Below are 19,134 nucleotides of genomic sequence, written 5' to 3' on the forward strand. Positions count from 1 at the left end.
TCACATTCCAACGCTCAGACCTCATTTACAAACAAAGCATTTGTGTTTAGTGAGTCCGCCAGATCAGAGGCAGTAGGGATGACCAGGGATGTTCTCTTGATAACTGTACGAATTGGACCATTTTCTGTCCTGCTAAGCATTCAAAATATAACGACTACTTTTAGGTGTCAGGGAAAATGTATGAAGTAAAAAGTACATACTTTTCTTTAGGAATGTAGTGAAGTGAATGTTGTCAAAAATATAAATGGTAAAGTACAGATATTTCCTCCTAAATAGACATGTCCAAAAGTAACATGTGTAATTACATGATTCTGACATTAAAAAAACTTGGTATATTTGGAAAGAAGACATCTGGGAGATTGAGGAAAATGATAAGACGATAGATAGGAGTCACATAGTTCAGAATACACAAGATCAAGCACACTCAAAATAACAATTTTTATTTTGAAAGTCATCTTTCATTGACAAGCTATAAATGAGTTATTGATGACTAGAGCTGGAAACACATCAGATGGCTTTCACAACGTGAACAATATCAGAAGAAAATGGGATTGACAGACCTAACAACTAGAAATGGGCAGATGTTTTAGTAAGTGGTGTCAGGCGTGGTCACAGGACGTTTCCAAATGTCCCTAAACCTCTCCAAAGTGGCATATGTCTGTAAATTAGATCATTCCAGTGTTTTACATATTTGCAATCCCTAAATGCTATTTGTATAAAAACACTTTCTACCATATCAACCTCACTCAAACATTGTGGTGGTGTTATGGGGTATGCAGGGTACATTCAAGTGTCCTTTCAACCTCTCCAAAGTGTCCGAACCCAATTGAGATGGTTTGGGATGAGTTGGACCGCAGAGTAAAGGAAAAGCAGCCAACAAGTGCTCAGCATATGTGGGAACTCCTTCAAGACTGTTGGAAGAGCATTCCAGGTGAAGCTGGTTGAGAGAATGCCAAAAGTGTGCAAAGCTGTCATCAAGGCAAAAGAATCTCAAATATAAAATATATTTTGATTTGTTTTACACTTTTTTTGGTTGCTACATGATTTCATCTGTGCAACTTCATAGTTTTGATGTCTTCACTATTATTCTACAATGTAGAAAATAGTAAAAATAAAGAAAAACCCTAAAATGAGTAGGTGTGTCCAAACTTTTGACTGGTACTGTACATTAAATATATAAACATGTCTTATCAAACACAAACTTGGTTACACACGTGTCCTTCACTAAAAAAGGCACAAAAATAGAAATAAGCGGAAATATTTACAAATGGCATTCGTGTTCCTTTTACATCCCAGGTGTAGATGATTAGATTTCACTTTCACCATAGCTTGTGCATGTCGTGACAGTCTTTGAAGCAGTCCCTCTCTGCCAGGAAACAAAAAGAGAACTGGCATTTTGAACAGAAGATCTGGCATTTCACCCTTTTCCCCCGTGTGTTTTGTGCAATGCTTGCAGTTCTTCCTTTTGTCTTTTGGCATGTGTGTTGGATAATGGCACTCACCTTGAGTGGGGTCTTGTGATGGTTGAGTTGCTTTGGGCCCCCAATTCAGCCATTTCCAACACCAGCTGCTCTCGAAGGCCAACTGGGAGAGAGTAGTTTGACCTTTTGCTTTGGCCACCTGCATGTGGAGAATAAAAGCATTTACTGTAGCAATGTCCACAGTGGTAAAAACAAAATCTTATACCACTTCCTGGTCCTGTGGAGGACCTGGTAGTAGCCTATCAGAGCATCAGATAGGTCGACACCCCCATGCTGGCATTGTAGTCCTTCACAGAATCAGGAATGTGGACATTCTTCCTCATCCATGCCCCAATGGCATTTTTCACCCTCCTTGAGACATGGTCGTTATTGAATGCCTTATACTGTGTGGTGAGCATGGTTACTTCCCAAGTGTCCTTCCATTTCACAAAAAGCAGCTTGTTAGTCCTGATCCAACATATGGTCCGCCTCTCCACTCTCTTTGTCATGTCGTTTACCTTGGTCTTTGGGAAAACTATTATTTTAGGACGAATGGTGCCACAAGCCCCTATTTTATTTTTCAAGAGGTCTATGAAAAGCATGGGACTAGTATAAAAAGTGTCCACAAAGAGCTTGTACCCACTGTCAAGTAAGGGGAAGTCCATCAGCTGCATGACAGAATCATAACTAAGGCCCTTCCCAGTGGGTGTGATCGCCTTGCCTTCCACGTGTAGGCAGAGGCTGAATCGGCTAGCAGAAATAGCTTGTAGCCCCATTTGTCTGATTATTTTTAATATATTGCTTTAAGTCAATTCGAGCCTTTGAGGCAACCATGCGCTCATCTATAGATAGATAGATTTTGAGCAGGCTTGAAGTAAGTTTTGCATGACTCCACAATGTCATGATAAAGGGGCTTGACTCTTGCAAGAAGATCATGCCCTGCAGTTCCCATTCTTCTGGTCATTCTCCTGATCCTTTTGTGTGTCACACATGTGAAGAGTACGGTTGATGGCCAAGAATCGGTTTTCACTCATGTTGGAGGTGGGGAACTGGAACCGACAGAGTGGGGACTTGCTCCAGTTGTCAACTAGTCTTGATGGTGACAGGTTTCCAGGACATCTTCCTTCCTTCCCCCCTGCTGCTTCTTGTCCCCATACTTGTTGATATTACTAATTAGTGTTCTAGTATAGAGGTGGTAAAGTAGAGCTGAAACAGCTGTAATGTGGTGTATGTTTCATCACTAACCAACTGTGGGCCTTCAGGTCATTTGGGTTTAAACCTAAATGGTTCTGGCTCCACATCATCTTCAAGGACCGTATGCCACCTGTCCTCAGTTTCATCTCCCTCTGTTGTGCTGCTTCCACTGCCTCTTCCTCTTCTCTGTTGAGGCCTAGATTTCCTCCCTGCCCCTGCACCTCCAGATGAACTTGTGGAGAGGGGAGTGGTGCCAAGGCCTGCGGTGGGGGGGGGGGGGGGGAGTGGGGTCTTTGTCAAGTGGTGGATGTAGAACCATCAGACGGGGTGATTGACATAGCAGTGGTGGATGTAGAACCATCAGACGGGGTGATTGACACAGCAGTGGTGGATGTAGAACCATCAGACGGGGTGATTGACACAGCAGTGGTGGATGTAGAACCATCAGACGGGGTGATTGACATAGCAGTGGTGGATGTAGAACCATCAGACGGGGTGATTGACACAGCAGTGGTGGATGTAGAACCATCAGACGGGGTGATTGACACAGCAGTGGGGGGTGAAGACCTTGACCGGCGGGGGTGCTAGCTGGGGAGGCGTGGCTCTCATCATCCAAATCCTCTGCATCCTCCACTCTGTGGTGAATAAAATAAAGAGATATATTGTTAAGACAGAATTACAGTTGACAAAATTTACAAAACGACATTACTGTAACGTAAAAACACCAAGCCTAAACTTTATCTGTACAGTGACTTGCATAGAAGGTGTGAAGGACACACACAACGCAAACAGTAACACTTTGGAGACAAAGGCAGAGATGAGAACCACAAATAAACAATGGCCATAATAGTTTAATGACCTCTCCAAAGTTACAAGCATGAAACATAGAACATCAAACAGTGAACTAATATGAAACATAGACAATAACTACTATGTCTGATATAACATTGAAATGACTTATTACATAGGCCTATGTAAACTAAATCCAAAGCACAAAAAGCAGACAACTTATAAAAAAATGAAATGTATATAGTAAATTAGCTATATAAAGTCATGAAAATAATTTACTTACAGATCTAAAAGTGCATCCAATCGTTCTAGAAGGTTATTATCGGCCGAGGCGAAATCACTCCCCCGATCCAAGTCCGACTCCAGTATTTTATTCAACGCTTCTCTGTTGGTATGCTTATTCATAGCTGCTGCCTTTTTAAGTTCCTGTTTGATATTTTAGTTTTTCCCCCTTTTTTTTCTTGAGAAGTCATCTTTTATGCTAAAGCCATGAAATGAAAGCGATGAAATCTGTTTACAATGTAATGAAGCATGCTCAGTGCGTCTCGTCTCTGAGCCAGGTAGCAATAGTTCACATTACGCATAGGCCTTGCTTTGTCCCACTCAGGTCAACTGCATATCCCTGGAAAGCTTATCTCATTGGCTACAAGACTATCAAGGTGCCATAGTAGCCAATCCTCTGTGTAATGAATGCCTACAGTGCGTAAGCAGGCAACATATTTTTGATGCGCAAAGATATAGTCACTCAGTGGACATTCAATGTCGCCATTAAGCCATATATCAGATAACATGGCAATAGGCTAGGTTTGTTCCTACCAACCTAAAGATGAATACCCCCCATGTAGCTATAGCTCAAACACAGACCAAATGGAAGCTTACCTTGTAAGATGTTTGCTGTTTGGTGAAAATGTTGTCTAAAATTAACATTTTGACTCTCGGGGCTGGTGATCAATAACGATAGGTCACAAGCAGATAAATAAGACCTGATCTGTGGAGTCACGGCTTTCGCTGTGTATCAACATATTCCGTGTTTATTTCGTATATGCTTCACAACGCTAACCAGAATGCAGATAGGGGCTACCGTTCTCATACCAGACTGAATTGAAAAACAAATCAAATAGGGTCCCCAAATATGGGGACTTTACATTTAAGTACTTTAAACCACTGTGTGTGTGTGTGTGTGACTACCCCAGGCTGTCTCTCTCCCCCTCGCTCCTTCTCTCCCCCATCTCTCGCTCTCCCCCCTCCTTCTCTCCCCCCTATCTGTCTCTCCCCCTCTCTTTCTCCCTCTCTCCCTCACCTACTACCCTTTCTCTTTCTCTCCCTCCTACCCCATCTCTTTCTCCCCATCATCACCCCCCTCTCCTTCTCTCCCCCTATCTCTCTCTCCCTCTCTCCCCCCTATCTCTCTCCCTCTCTCCTACCCTATCTCTCTTTCTGTCCCTCTCTCCTACCCTCTCTCCTACTCTACTTTTTCTTTCTCTCCTTCATACCCCATCTCTTTCTCCCCTCATCTCTCCCCCTCATGTCTCCTCCTCTCCTCCTCTCTCACCCCTTATGTCTCTCCCCCCTCATGTCTCTCCTTCTCTCCCCTCTCCTTCTCTCCCCTCTCCCTCTCCCCCCTTCTGTCTATCTCCCCTATCATTCTCTCACCCCCTATCTGTCCCCCCTTCTGTCTATCTCCCCTATCATTCTCTCACCCCCTATCTGTCCCCCCATCTGTCTCCCTCCCCTATCTTTCTCTCACCCCCCCATCTGTCTCCCTCCCCTATCTTTCTCTCACCCCCCCATCTGTCTCTCCTCCCCTCCTGTTTGTCTCTCTAGCCCTGTGCCTCTGTCCAGTGGAGTCAGGTTAGCAGTCTCTGCCAGGTGTAGGTTCTTTAGGGTTAGACTATTGTCTTGTTGCTGTCTGTGACTGTCTGTGTTGCTGTGACTACTATTTCATGTTTGTAAATGATTTCTGTATTCAGACAAAGGGTACTACTATGGGATCTCCTATGGCTCCTAACTATGTTAATTCGGATGATTTACTATACAATCTGACACACGTCAAATCAGTTTCCTTGATCTTCTGATTTTGTGTGAGGATAATGTAACATACACCGATATTTACAGGAAACCTACTGATGATAACAGTTTGTTGATGGCTGATAGCTGTCACCCGCTTCCCTTGAAAAACAGTTTGCCCTACAGCCAATTCTGTCAAATAAAAATCATTTTCAAAAAACAATCAGATTGACAGAAATATGGCTGAGACGCAAATAGAATTCAAGGAGGTGGGGTACAAAACTGGTCAGATTAATACTGCCATTGAGAAAATCCCAAACATGATCTATTTCAAGGACAGTTTCACAAAAAGAAGCATTCTTCGTTCTTACTACCCGCTATTCAAAGTGCTCTGAACAAATTAATGGAATCGTTCACAAACATTGGCACATTCTAAGAGCCGATGACAGTATTGGTAATGTGTTTTCGGGCCTTCCCTTGGTCGTATTCTTGCAGGGCATAAATCTCAGAGATCAATTGATACACTCTGATTTGCCACCCCAAAATTCCCCTGCACAACGTCTATTTGCGCCCCTAATGGATGGAAATTACAAGTGTAATGGCTGTGCTCAATGCAATGGCACTATAAATGTAGATCCTTCAAACACCCCCAAACAGGGAAACAGAACCCAATCAAAGGTGTTATCACGTGCTCCACTAAGGCAGTTATTTATCTTATAACTTGTCCTTGTGGTAAAAATGATGTGGGTAAAACGAAGCGCGAATCAAAAGTACGAATCTCGGGGCATCGTAGCACGTGTAAAAACATGACGTACACAGTTGCGGGCCACTTTTTAGAAGCGAACCACTTAATTTCGTCCCTACGTTATATCGGCATCACGTCGCCCGTCCTAGGAGAGGGGGTGACCTCAATAATGTATTGTTAAAACGAGAGGCTGCCTGGATCTTTAATTTAAAGACTCTTGCTCCCTTCGGCCTCAACGTGGACTTTGATCTGAAGCCATTCTTGTGATTCTACTAATCATTGTAAATGTTTGTAGGCCTATTTAGCCAAATTGTATTCGATCATATGCTATATGTTTTTTATATGTTCTATTTATATCTGTAAATCAACCAATGATATCAGGCCACAGCCCGCCTTGGTTACAGACACCTGTGTGTGTCCTTTGACACTTTATAAACTAGTGACCCTCAGTGTTTGTCATAATAAACTGGTTCAGCCCTGAATGCTGATTAGCTGACAGCCGTGGTATACCACGGCTATGACAAAACATTTTTTTGTATTGCTCTAATTACGTTGGTAACCAGTTTATAATAGCAATAAGGCCCTTCGGGTTTGTGATCATGCCTAAGAACAGCCCTTAGCTGTGGTATATTGGCCATATACCACACCACCTCGTGCCTTATTGCTGAGTTATACCCTGATGAAGACAGCTTGTCTGTCGAAACGTTGGTTATTAGGTTATTCAGTTATTGCATCTGAGCTCCTAGAGTGTGTGGCTCCCCCTTTTTTATTTTTCATGTGTTGCTGTGACTGTTATGCACGTTATGCGGTGTGATTGTTATCGCTGTTGTCAGCCTAACAGTGTCGTGGCATGGTTTGTTTTTCTGTGCCCTATGTGTCTCTCTCTGGCCGTGTCCCTATCCTATCTCTCTTTCCTCTCTTCTTATTCTGTCTCTTTCTGTCTGTCTCAGATGCCCACTTCCTGTCCAGATCACAATCCTAGAGAGTTTGTATAATTCAATAAACATTGTAAGGTGTTAAACAGCTACTCATGTTCAGTATCAAGTGTCAGCCAGTAAATGCTATTCTGTACCAGAGCCTCTATATTACGATGGAACAAATTACTTAAAATGATGGAAACATAATGCATTTAACTCTAGCATCACATATCAGGCTGATTTACATACTGTTATATTCTCATGGTTTTAGTAGTGATTGTATTCCACTTCTATGCTCTGCTGCTGCCCTCTGGTGGTGACTGTGTGTATCTCCTGTCTGTCTAACAGGCCTGGAGGCCAGCACCCAGAGGCCAGGGGCCACCTGAGTGAAGCCCTGACGGAGGACACCGGGGTGGGCAACAGTGTGGCCGGCAGCCCCCTGCCTCTCACCACCGGCAATGAGAATCTGGACATGGCCATCGTCATTCATCTGCAGTACTGCGAGCATCTCATCCAGGTGAATGAACATGCTCCAGTGCCCTCACAGAGGAACTCTGGAAAATGATAGAGAAATGTTTTTCTTATGATATTGTTATAGTCAAGCATGTGTCAAATCCACTGCGCTCCTATTAGTCTGTCTGTAATTTAAATGTCAAACATACTTTTTTTCCAATTGATAACAAACTAGACTCTGTCATGCTAACTAATTACAGTCTTGAGCAGATGTAGAAAATGAAATTAGCATTGATCTAAGAGTGTGGCCGGGAAGTTCTCTTGTCATTTATTGGCTGCGACTGCATGGAAGAGTGGAGACTAACACAATACTACATGGTTTGGCTACTGTGTGCGCACCAACTCAATCTCTGTGTGTAATGACAGCTCCTGTCCAGTGGAGGGAACCCTTGGCAGCGTAGAGCCCAGCTCCAGAAGCTCTCAGCTCAGACTCAGCTGTTAGAGGAACTTGGAGAGTTCAGCACAGAACGCCTGGGGTGCATCACTTCGGCTGCTGACGGTGGGTTCTCTCGCTCTCTCTCTTGATACTTTACAGACCATTGTTCAGTAAATATTAATATCATGGAGGCTACTTTGTACTCCCTCTCTGGAGCAAGGAACTAGGTCAAATAATGAATCTCTATGTCCTCCCTCCTCTCTCTCAGTGCTCCCAGGGCTGGCAGAGCGGCCAGGGCTGATGGCTCTGTGGTCCGAGTGTAGTGGTTCTGGAGGAGAGTTCCACACTACGCTGGACCGGGTGCTTAAACACATGCACCTCAGCTACACCAGTCCACTGCAGGAGAGGCACCCACACACCACAGCTGAAACAGGTAGGGCTCTCTTTCTCTGTGTGTGTGTGTTTGTGTCTTAAAACGTTTGTGTTTGTAGCTATTTGTGTCCAACATATACAAAGTGTATGTGAGTGCATCTGATTGATTACACCATAGTTCAGGGATCATCAGCTATATTCAGCCGTGGGCCGATTTTAATTATTTTCTTGTGTGGATTTCGTGGGGCTGGAACATAATTACAAATAATTTGTAGACTGCAAATTGACTGCAAGAAGCCCAAACAGACATAAAAATGTAAAACCTTTCTTACACATATGACCACGTGGGAATACTTGGGAACAGATTTCCAAAATTAAAATCACTTGGAGCTGATTTCCTGGTGTTTTTACAGTCTTATGTCCAACAATGAAAATGCTAAAAAAATCAATAATGTTTTCTTAGTTTTTGCTGATAAAACTTGTAGGCCAAATAAAACCACCAATTGGGGAACCCTGCCATAGTATGTAGTGCAGCTGTACTGTCACTGTATACATCTCACACGGCTGTCTCTGTATACATCTCACACAGCTGTCTGTACTGTCACTGTATACATCTCACACGGCTGTCTCTGTATACATCTCACACGGCTGTCTGTACTGTCACTGTATACATCTCACACGGCTGTCTGTACTGTCACTGTATACATCTCACACGGCTGTCTGTACTCTCTCTGTATACATCTCACACGGCTGTCTGTACTGTCACTGTATACATCTCACATGGCTGTCTGTCCTGTCACTGTATACATCTCACATGGCTGTCTGTCCTGTCACTGTATACATCTCACATGGCTGTCTGTCCTGTCACTGTATACATCTCACACAGCTGTCTGTACTGTCACTGTATACATCTCACACGGCTGTCTGTACTGTCACTGTATACATCTCACACGGCTGTCTGTCCTGTCACTGTATACATCTCACACGGCTGTCTGTACTGTCACTGTATACATCTCACACGGCTGTCTCTCTCTTCCCTCTCGGTCCTCCACAGTGATCTGGCTGGTGGTGAGTGAGATGGTGGACAGGAGTGAACTGGCCTCCCCTCCTCCCTCGGCCCTGTCCCAGGACGTCCTCACAGTGTTCCAATTCCACAGCTACATCTCAGAGCACAGCGTTGGGGACATGGAGGAACACCTTCTGCGGGTGGCCAGAGAGGGTAAGGCTCAGGACCAACACAACTTCTACCAGCATTCATGTTACAAGCCTCCCTTCCTCATCTGTTGGGGGTCCTAGTGTACTAAATTCCTTGGAGGCTGAGTTGTTTATATTCTAGGTGCCAGTCTGTTTTGCTTTAACTAACATTTTGCTGTTTGGCAAGACAATGATGTAGTGTGGAATGTAGAACCAGTCAGTAACCCAAGTTAGAGGTCTGATCTGATAAAGACCGAGGTGGTCCAAACATTAAGACTTGCTACATGGTCCGCTGAACAAAACTTACTTGTAGCTATAAGTACCTGTGTGAGTTAATTATGTAATAAACTGGATTGGCCGTCCATCCCTCAGCTGTGTTTGCGGAAGGCCTGTGCAGCGGCGACTCGGAGCGTTGTCTAAAGGAATTAGAAGAGGTGTCACACACCGGCCTGTGTCCCCAGTTGCAGACCCTCAGGGCCCTGGCCTCCCTCCTCTCACACAAAGACCCCCAGCTCAGCAAGGCCGCAACTGCCTACATCACCTCCGCTGCCTCTCACACACCCTTTAGGTCAAAGGTCAGTGTGTGTGTGTGAAATGGTGTTTCTATTAGCCTGGGAGCGTCAAGGATCAACCCTACTGTCTGTCAAGGTACTCACTAAACCAGCCAGGATTACTGGACAGGTGTGTTACGGCAGGGAACTGAGTTTGTGTGTGTGTGTTGTGTGTGTGTTTACAGGCGGTGGACTGCTACACACAGTCCTTGTCGGAGGGGGGAGTTGTAACCCAAAGGTCTGCCTGCGCTGCTCTCAGCTGTCTACAGGTCAGTGTATATCTGACAGCAATATTCTATTTCTATGGAAGATAAAGTGAAGTTTAACCAGTCTGTATGTTCCTGGTCTTAGTAAGATTTATTTATTAATCAAGTAATTCATATTCATTATGTGTCCCTGAAGCAAGAGCGTCACATACATTCCTTATGAACTTCTTCAGTGGCTTAGTCTCCTTTCAGCAACGTACCCGTTAGGAAGTGAACCTGTTCTCCTCTCTGTCAGGCGGTGGAGAGTATCCGAGCGGTGGTGTTGCTGTGTGACTCGGCAGACGAGGAGCTTCACCACATTGCCATAGAAACCCTGCTCACCTTGGGTGAGTGATTGACAAAAAAAATGTCTGTTTTAGTGAACCTAGATCCATTTTCAAATGGTTGAGGTCTAACATGTGACTCCTCCTTCTCTTTCTTCTTCTGCTGCTGACGGTCCCCAGGAGAGGAGGGGCGTCTGGCGTATGAGCAGCTGGACACAGTGCCCAGGGAGCTGGTACAACTGGGGACACGGCGAGGGAACGCTGTCACCACCGCCTTCTGAAAGCACAGGTCTAATTAACTTAACCTAGGAGCATCATAACCACAGGAGGGGGACAACCCCCCGCCAACAGAACAACCTGTCCTGGCCTCCCTCCACTGCGCCTGAACATGCATTTGAATGGACACAGCTAGGGGGGAGGGCCTGATCAAAGCAGAGGAGCCCAACTAATCATCAAAGGGCCACATGTCTCATCCTTCAACAGACTGGACTAAATCCTAGCTGTCCACCACTATTAAGCAATCTGTCACTGCACAGACAGAGCCTATTTACTATCATAACTATTATTAGGAATCTTATTATCGTGGTTGTTTGACATTGTTATTATCAGTATCACAGTTATGATTGCTTTATATAACTGCTATTAATTATTTGTATTAGTAAGTGACGTTCACATTAGACGACGGCTATTTGCGCTTTTCGAATTGCACTGTGGCAGGCGTGTAAATATAATAGCACAGCATTATACTCTGTGTGATAATGAGTGACGCATCGAAATGGATTGAGTTGGTGTTTGTTCTTCTGGTATGCACCGTTGAGTTTCAGGGATTTTACAGACAGTTTGAACACTTTCTGTCAGAGTGTGTCACGGATGACAAGTCAGAAGACAGATTCAGGTTTCTCAGGAGGAGGTAGTTAAGCAATGTTCGCAGTCTCACGTCATCAACATGCAAAAAGAGGAGGACGGTGTCTTACCAGCCAGCAATGTCCTCACTTCATCAACATGCACAACGTGAAGAGAGAATCATATTCTTGGACTGCTTAACAAACTCTTCTACCCACACATGCCTGGGATCTGCATTCAGAGTTGGATTGAATGTCTGCTTGCTGAGAACTGATTTGAGATCAGTTGTTTAAGCCACTGGAGGAGATTGATCAAAATCTATTGTTTTGGAAGTAGGATGGCCTCCATGCATGTGCCCATTAATACATGTACTGCTCTTTTTATCCTGTTGGTACTAATGCAGTCTAGGAGTATGTGTTAGTTAGGTAATGTTAGTGAGAAATGAGAACGTAATTGCTCCATAACGGTACAGATCAGAACCAAGGGGTTTGTATAAGTTGGGATGTTGCCGAGGCTATAGTGCTCCGTATAGCTTCTTATGCCTATTGTAACTATACTACTGAGTCCGTGGCTTCTTTGCCATGACAACAAAACATGTTTGTTTCTCGACCTAATTTATTTTTTTTATTTACACATCACATTTTGGATTCTAATATTCTTTAATTTGCATTTACTTTTTTGAGTAAGAGGGCAGAATGCAGATACTAGTAAAATAGCTGTATATTTATGTTTCATTTTCTGCTTCTGGTTGACATTTGAAATATTGGCCTCAAATTCATTTTTGGTAATGATCTTGCTTAGATAAAATGTGGATTTGTTTAGCTCTTTTGGAATTTGTTTATACGTTTAAAGGAAAAATCCACTCAAAAACTATATTTTGGGACAGTATCAACAGACTAATGAAAATAAATTCCATAAAGCTGTTTGAGTGGATTCTAACTTTAAGTAGAATGGATGGCTGATGTTATCTGGAGAGGATTTGCAAAAATCATATAGCTTTGCTCCAAATGGGACAGTAGATATTAGAGAATGTTACTTTATTACGCAAGTGACTTATAACCAAAGTAAAGCCTGAATTTAAGAAAATAATCTTTAGTAAGAATGAATTATGAACCTATCTGCAACCTGGTCTCTACACCCAGACTCACCTGAAAAGCACAACAATATTAATCAATGTTATCTAAATGATCATCTCAGTCCTGTGACATTACATCTGGTTCTAACTGCACACTCTCCAAAAGCCATAGCGATGAAAAAGGTGTATTTAAGGCAGTAATATGTGTGATAATATTTTTTTCTTTTGTATATTAAAGCTGTAAGTGTGAGTTGTTAAAATTGAAGATGGCTTTTTGTTTTTCTATGTCAAAGTGTGGCCTTGTGTTCGCTGAACATGGTCTATATTTTGAGTAACAATGCCTGTTTCTCCCATGATGTGAATAACATTACAGTATTTTGGTAAGATGATACTCGTTACTTCAAGAACTAATCTAACAACATCCTTGTTTTTTTTTGTTCACAAGACCTCTGCTTTCTTTCTACTAAAAGTGACCAGTGTTGTGAATGGACATTTTGCTTCTATTCCAATCCAAGTCATCAGATTAAACACGTAGGTAAAATAATTCAACGTTGTTTGATATTCATATTTTATGTAACCACACATGATTTGCATTATGGTGGACCTTGGACTTGAACAGAAAGCACACGGAAAGGTCATGTCACATAGCTTCAGTAGACTGCATTACATTATTTTCTCCTTTTGGTTTACAGTATTTCTCCTGCTCAATGAAAGTGGCAATAAAGTTTATTTTTGCATAATTATGAAAATGTTGGCCGATTTGTTTCATTTATTGGAGATACATTGGATATGGATCAGAAGTTCACAGGTTGTAATCTTGCCGATGCCTTTTCTTAAAATAGGGCCACCTTGCATGTGGTTTTCGTGATCTGATCAAGAGGAGCCAATCCCAATGGGACTCCCAATCATGGCCGGTTGTGATACAGCCTGGAATTGAACCAGGGTCTGTAGTGATGCCTCTTGCACTGAGATGCAGTGCCTTAGACCGCTGCCTCCCGAGCATCTGCCCAGACCAGCAAGCTCACTCTCCCATCCCTACTGCCAACATTGTTTACCACTTGGCCTTAAATTGTACCAATTTGTTTTTCTCGGTCGACCATGCTATTAAAATATTAAAATTGTGTCAATGATGGGGGATTAATTGACTTCCAAGTTCTGTATACATTTTTTCAAGATTAATTATGAGAAGAGAATTGTCCAGCCCAACGGGTATCTCACTACACCCCCATATGCCATGTCTTGAAATATGCAGACAGACAGAATAAAACTACGTTTACGTTGAAGTCGGAAGTTTACATACACCTTAGCCAAATACATTTCAACTCAGTTTCACAACTCCTGACATTTAATCCGAGTAAAAATTCCCCGTCTTAGGTCAGTTAGGATCACCACTTCATTTTAAGAATGTGAAATGTCAGAATAATAGTAGAGAGAATGATTTATTTCAGCTTTTATTTCTTTCATCACATTCCCAGTGGGTCAGAAGTTTATATACACTCAATTAGTGTTTGGTAGCATTGCCTTTAAATTGTTTAACTTGGGTCAAACGTTTCGGGTAGCCTTCCACAAGCTTCCCACAATAAGTTGGGTGAATTTTGGCCCATTCCTCCTGATAGAGCTGGTGTAACTGAGTCAGGTTTGTAGACCTCCTTGCTCGCACACAGTTTTTCAGTTCTGCCCACAAATGTTCTATAGGATTGAGGTCAGGGCTTTGTGATGGCCACTCCAATACCTTGACTTTGTTGTACTTAAGCCAATTTCCCACAACTTTGGAAGTATGCTTGGGGTCATTGTCCATTTGGAAGACCCATTTGCAACCAAGCTTTAACTTCCTGACTGATGTCTTGAGATGTTGCTTCAATATATCCACATAATCTTCCTGCCTCATGATGCCATCTATTTTGTGAAGTGCACCAGTCCCTCCTGCAGCAAAGCACCCCCACAACATGATGCTGCCACCCCCGTGCTTCAAGGTTGGGATGGTGTTCTTCGGCTTGCAAGCATCCCCCTTTTTCCTCCAAACATAACAATGGTCATTATGGCCAAACAGTTCCATTTTTGTTTAATCAGACCAGAGGACATTTCTCCAAAAAGTACGATCTTTATCCCCATGTGCAGTTGCAAACCATAGTCTGGCTTTTTTTTTTTATGGTGTTTTGGAGCAGTGGCTTCTTCCTTGCTGAGCAGCCTTTCAGGTTATGTCGATATAGGACTCGTTTTACTGTGGATATAGATACTTTTGTACCTGTTTCCTCTGGCATCTTCACAAGGTCCTTTGCTGTTGTTTTGGGATTGGTTTGCACTTTTCGCACCAGTAGTGCATTCATCTCTAGGAGACAGAAGGCGTCTCCTTCCTGAGCGGTATGACGGCTGCATGGTCCCATAGTGTTTATACTTGCGTACTATTGTTTGTACAGATGAACGTGGTACCTTCAGGTGTTTGGAAATTGCTCCCAAGGATGAACCAGACTTGTGGAGGTCTACCCTTTTTTTCTGAGGTCTTGGCTGATTTCTTTTGATTTTCCCATGATGTCAAGCAAAGAGGCACTGAGTTTGAAGGTAGGCCTTGAAATACAACCACAGGTACACCTCCAATTGACTCAAATGATGTCAATTAGCCTATCAGAAGCTTCTAAAGCCATGACATCATTTTCTGGAATTTTCCAAACTGTTTAAAGGCACAGTCAACTTAGTGTATGTAAACTTCTGACCCACTGGAATTGTGATACAGTGAATTATAAGTGAAATAATCTGTCTGTAAACAATTGTTGGAAAAATGACTTGTGTCATGCACAAAGTAGATGCCAAAGCTATAGTTTGTTAACAAGAAATTTGTGGAGTGGTTGAAAAATGAGTTTTAATGACTCCAAACTTAAGTGTATGTAAACTTCTGACTTCAACTGTAAATCTGACAGCCAACTTTCTACCTGCGCCCACAACTTCCAGTCTATAGCATTCCCAGAAAGCATGGATTGAGTCATTATTAGTTTTGCACTTGTGACATGTGCCATTGTGCTGTAGAATTTGGGAATTTTGTCTCTTGTATAATGGTTCCAGGGAACTGAGAGAGAGCGAGAGACAGCTGCTTGTGAGCTCTCACATTTTTCAACATGTTTTTTACAAAAAGATAGATTTGGAATTAGATAAACTTGGATTTTTGGCAGGGACATATACACGATGCTACCCTCCACAGCATAACCTTCACTCCAGATTCAAAACGCCAAACCTACAACCTAATTTTGGACAAAATTACCTGGAAGGATTACTACTACCAAGGATTGATTGATTGTATTAATGCTGATGATATCTGGAAATGTGCACGTTCACCCTGGCCCATCAACTGCTGCTAGCCCCAATTTTGACTTGTGCTCTGATATTTGCTTCACTGATTTCTGCTCTCGTAAAAGCCTGGGTTTTCTGCACATTAACACTAGAAGCTTATTACCTAAAATTGATCAATTGAAAGTGTGGGTTCACAGCTCCAATCCAGATGTGTTGGTCATTACTGAGACTTGGTTAAGAAAGTGTTTTGAATACTGATGTTAACCTTTCTGGTTATAACCTTTTTCGTCAAGACAGATCTTCCAAAGTTGGGGGAGTGGCAATCTTTACCAAGGATCACCTTCCGTGCTCGGTTGTCTCCACCAAGTCTGTCCCCAAACAATTTGATTTGCTGGTTTTAAGCATGAAACTTTCAAATAGCTCTTTGTTGACTTTTGCTGGGTGCTATCGTCCTCCATCAGCACCGGCCTGTACCCTACCTTCCCTAAGCTCTCTCCTGGCCTCTTACACTAAGTCTTAATTTGTACTGCTAGGTGACCTAAACTAGGACATGCTTAAACCACCTGACCAAGTCCTAAAGCAATGGGACTCCCTAAATCTTGCTCGGATTGTTAACAATCCCAAGGTATGACTCCAAACACCCAGAAAAGGCTACTCTTCTCGATGTTATCCTCACAAATAATCCTGATAGGTATCAGTCTGTTTTCTATAATGACCTTAGTGATGACTGTTTTACAGCCTGTGTTTGTAATGGCTTCTCAGTGAAACAACCTGTCCTGATTTGTCTTAGACACTTGCTAAAAAAAACTTCAATGAGCAAGCCTTCCTTCATGGCCTGGCCTCTGTAAATTGGTATAAAATTAGCATGATCCCCTCTGTTGAAGACACTTGGACCTTCTTTTTTGATATTTTCAGTGGTATTGTAAACAAACACACCCCCATAAAGAAAATGATAATTAAAAACAGGTTCAGCTCCTGGTTTGACCGTGACCTTGCAGAGTTACTCCACTTCAAGAATTGAATTTGGTGAAAGGCTCGGCACACGCATACTCAGGCTGACTGGCTCTCGTTCGGGCAAATGAGAAATAAGTGCACTCAGGCTATCCGGAAGGCCAAAGTTAGTTACTTTAAGGAGCAGTTCTCTCTCAAGGTCTAACCCCAAGAAGTTCAGGAAAACGGTTAAAGACCTGGAGAATAAACCCTCCTCACAGCTGCCCGTGTCCCTTAATGTTGAGGTGGTTGTTACTGACAAGAAGCACGTGGCTGAGCTCTTTAATCACCACTTCATTAAGTCAGGCTTCATATTTAGCCATGCCTCCTTGCCCGTCCAACATTTCCTCATCTCCCACCCCTGCTAATGCGACTAGCCCCCGCTGCTCCTCCCTCTTTTGCCCCTGCATCGTTAAAGTTTCTCCCTGCAGGTGGTCACTGAGTCCGAGGTGCTAAAGGAGCTCCTTAAACAGACGGTTTAGACCCTTCTTTAAAAAGGTTACTGCCCCTATCATCGCCAAGCCTATCTCTGACATTTTTAACCTGCCTCTCCTCTCTGGGGAGGTTCCCATTGGTTGGAAGGCAGCAACGGTGCATCCTTTATTTAACGGGGGAGATCAAATTGATCCTAACTGTTATAGGCCTATTTCTATTTTGCCCTGTTTATCAAAAGTGTTGGAAAAACTTGTCAATAATCAACTAACTGGCTTTCTTGATGTCTATAGTATTCTCTCTGGTATGCAGTCTGGTTTCCACTCAGGTTATGGATGTGTCACTGCAACCTTAAAGGTCCTCAATGATGTCACAATTGCCATTGATTCTAAGCAATGTTGTGCTGCTATTTTTGACTTGGCCAAAGCTTTTGATACGGTAGACCATTACATTCTTGTGGGCCGGCTAAGGAGTATTGGTGTCGCTGAGGGGTCTTTGGCCTGGTTTGCTAACTACCTCTCTCAAAGAGTGCAGTGTATAAAGTCAGAACATCTGCTGTCTCTGTCACTGCCTGTCACCAAGCGAGTACCCCAAGGCTTAATCCTAAGCCCCACGATCTAAATTTACATCAACAAAGTGCTCTCATCCATTTATATGCAGATTATACAGTCTTATACTCAGCTGGCCCCTTCCTGGATTTTGTGTTAAACGCTCTGCAACAAAACTTTCTCTGCCCTTAACCCTGTTTTGAACAACTCCAAAACAAAGGTCATGTGATTTGGTAAGAAGAATGCCCCTCTCCCCACCGGTGGGTACTGGAGGACTGGAGTTGGGAAACACTGAGCTGGAGGATGAGTATGTACTTTCCCACAGCCGCTTAACCTTCCAGCAGTGACGTACTGCTCATCACACTGTCACCTCTCCTCTTTGTGTTTGTCCTTTTAGCCCAGTTTACACCGGACTTGCCTAGTTAAATAAAAAATATATACATTCTATTCATTAGTTTATACTGGATTAAGCATACATTTCTTAACTGTAATTTCATTAGTTATGGTCCAACTATCCGTCCACCTTGTTATTGTTAAGTCTTTGTTCCAATAGTTTTCTAAGAGATTGTCAGTTGGATATGCTCTCTGCAAGGTTTAGTATATCTTCCCTATCATATTAACATCCTTTTCTGGCTGCCAAAGTTTTGGGATTTATTTCAGTGAATAACAAGCACTCCACCGAACACAATGATCTAAAATAACTTATCTACAGATCAACTGTCTAAAATGTGAGAAATGTGGACAAGCTCAGGACATGTTATCACCAGGTGTAAACTGGGCTAAAAGGACAAACACAAAGAGGAGAGGTGACAGTGTGATGAGCAGTATGTCACTGCTGGAAGGTTAAGCGGCTGTGGGAAAGTACACACTCATCCTCCAGCTCAGTGTTTCCCAACTCCAGTCCTCCCATCAGCACACATTTTTGTTGTAGCCCCAGACAAGCACACCTGATTCAACTTATCATCAAGCCCTTGATGAGTTGAATCAGGCATGCTTGTCCAGGGCTACAATGAAAATGTGTACAGTTCGGGGTACTCAAGGACTGGAGTTGGGAAACTTAACTCTAGCTGACTTTACAAAGTTATCTAACAAGAAAAAAAAGTTGTGTTCAGACAGGGATTATCAGCCTACCTAAACTAGCAGATAAATTCCTGTGCTTGTGTGTATGGTATTTCCATAGAGAAAGAACTATCCGTGTCTATGGATATCTCTGAAGTAATTCTACTCGCATAAAGAATGTAGTTGCATCACAATGGTTAGAGAATTTTGTATTCCATCTCAAGCATTCCGATCCACACACATTCAGCTGAACACAAA

The 19,134-nt window shown here is 42.8% G+C and overlaps 1 protein-coding gene across 6 annotated transcripts in view; it reads left to right on the plus strand.

Moving 5' to 3' along the window:
• ripor2 (RHO family interacting cell polarization regulator 2) overlaps positions 1-13,314 on the plus strand; it is an 83,315-nt gene extending 70,001 nt beyond the window's left edge. For all 6 annotated transcript variants that reach the window (XM_014178276.2, XM_045709824.1, XM_045709825.1 and 3 more), the window contains 8 exons: positions 7,461-7,629; positions 7,992-8,124; positions 8,270-8,434; positions 9,428-9,592; positions 9,940-10,142; positions 10,304-10,387; positions 10,620-10,710; positions 10,828-13,314. In XM_014178276.2, coding sequence (XP_014033751.1) covers positions 7,461-7,629; positions 7,992-8,124; positions 8,270-8,434; positions 9,428-9,592; positions 9,940-10,142; positions 10,304-10,387; positions 10,620-10,710; positions 10,828-10,928 — 1,111 coding nt within the window. In that variant the 3' untranslated portion in view covers positions 10,929-13,314. The remainder of the gene's footprint in view (positions 1-7,460; positions 7,630-7,991; positions 8,125-8,269; positions 8,435-9,427; positions 9,593-9,939; positions 10,143-10,303; positions 10,388-10,619; positions 10,711-10,827) is intronic.
• The last annotated feature ends 5,820 nt before the right edge of the window (positions 13,315-19,134 follow it).

The sequence above is a fragment of the Salmo salar genome, chromosome ssa27, assembly GCF_905237065.1.
Source record: "Salmo salar chromosome ssa27, Ssal_v3.1, whole genome shotgun sequence".
In the NCBI taxonomy this organism is placed as follows: Eukaryota; Metazoa; Chordata; class Actinopteri; order Salmoniformes; family Salmonidae; genus Salmo; species Salmo salar.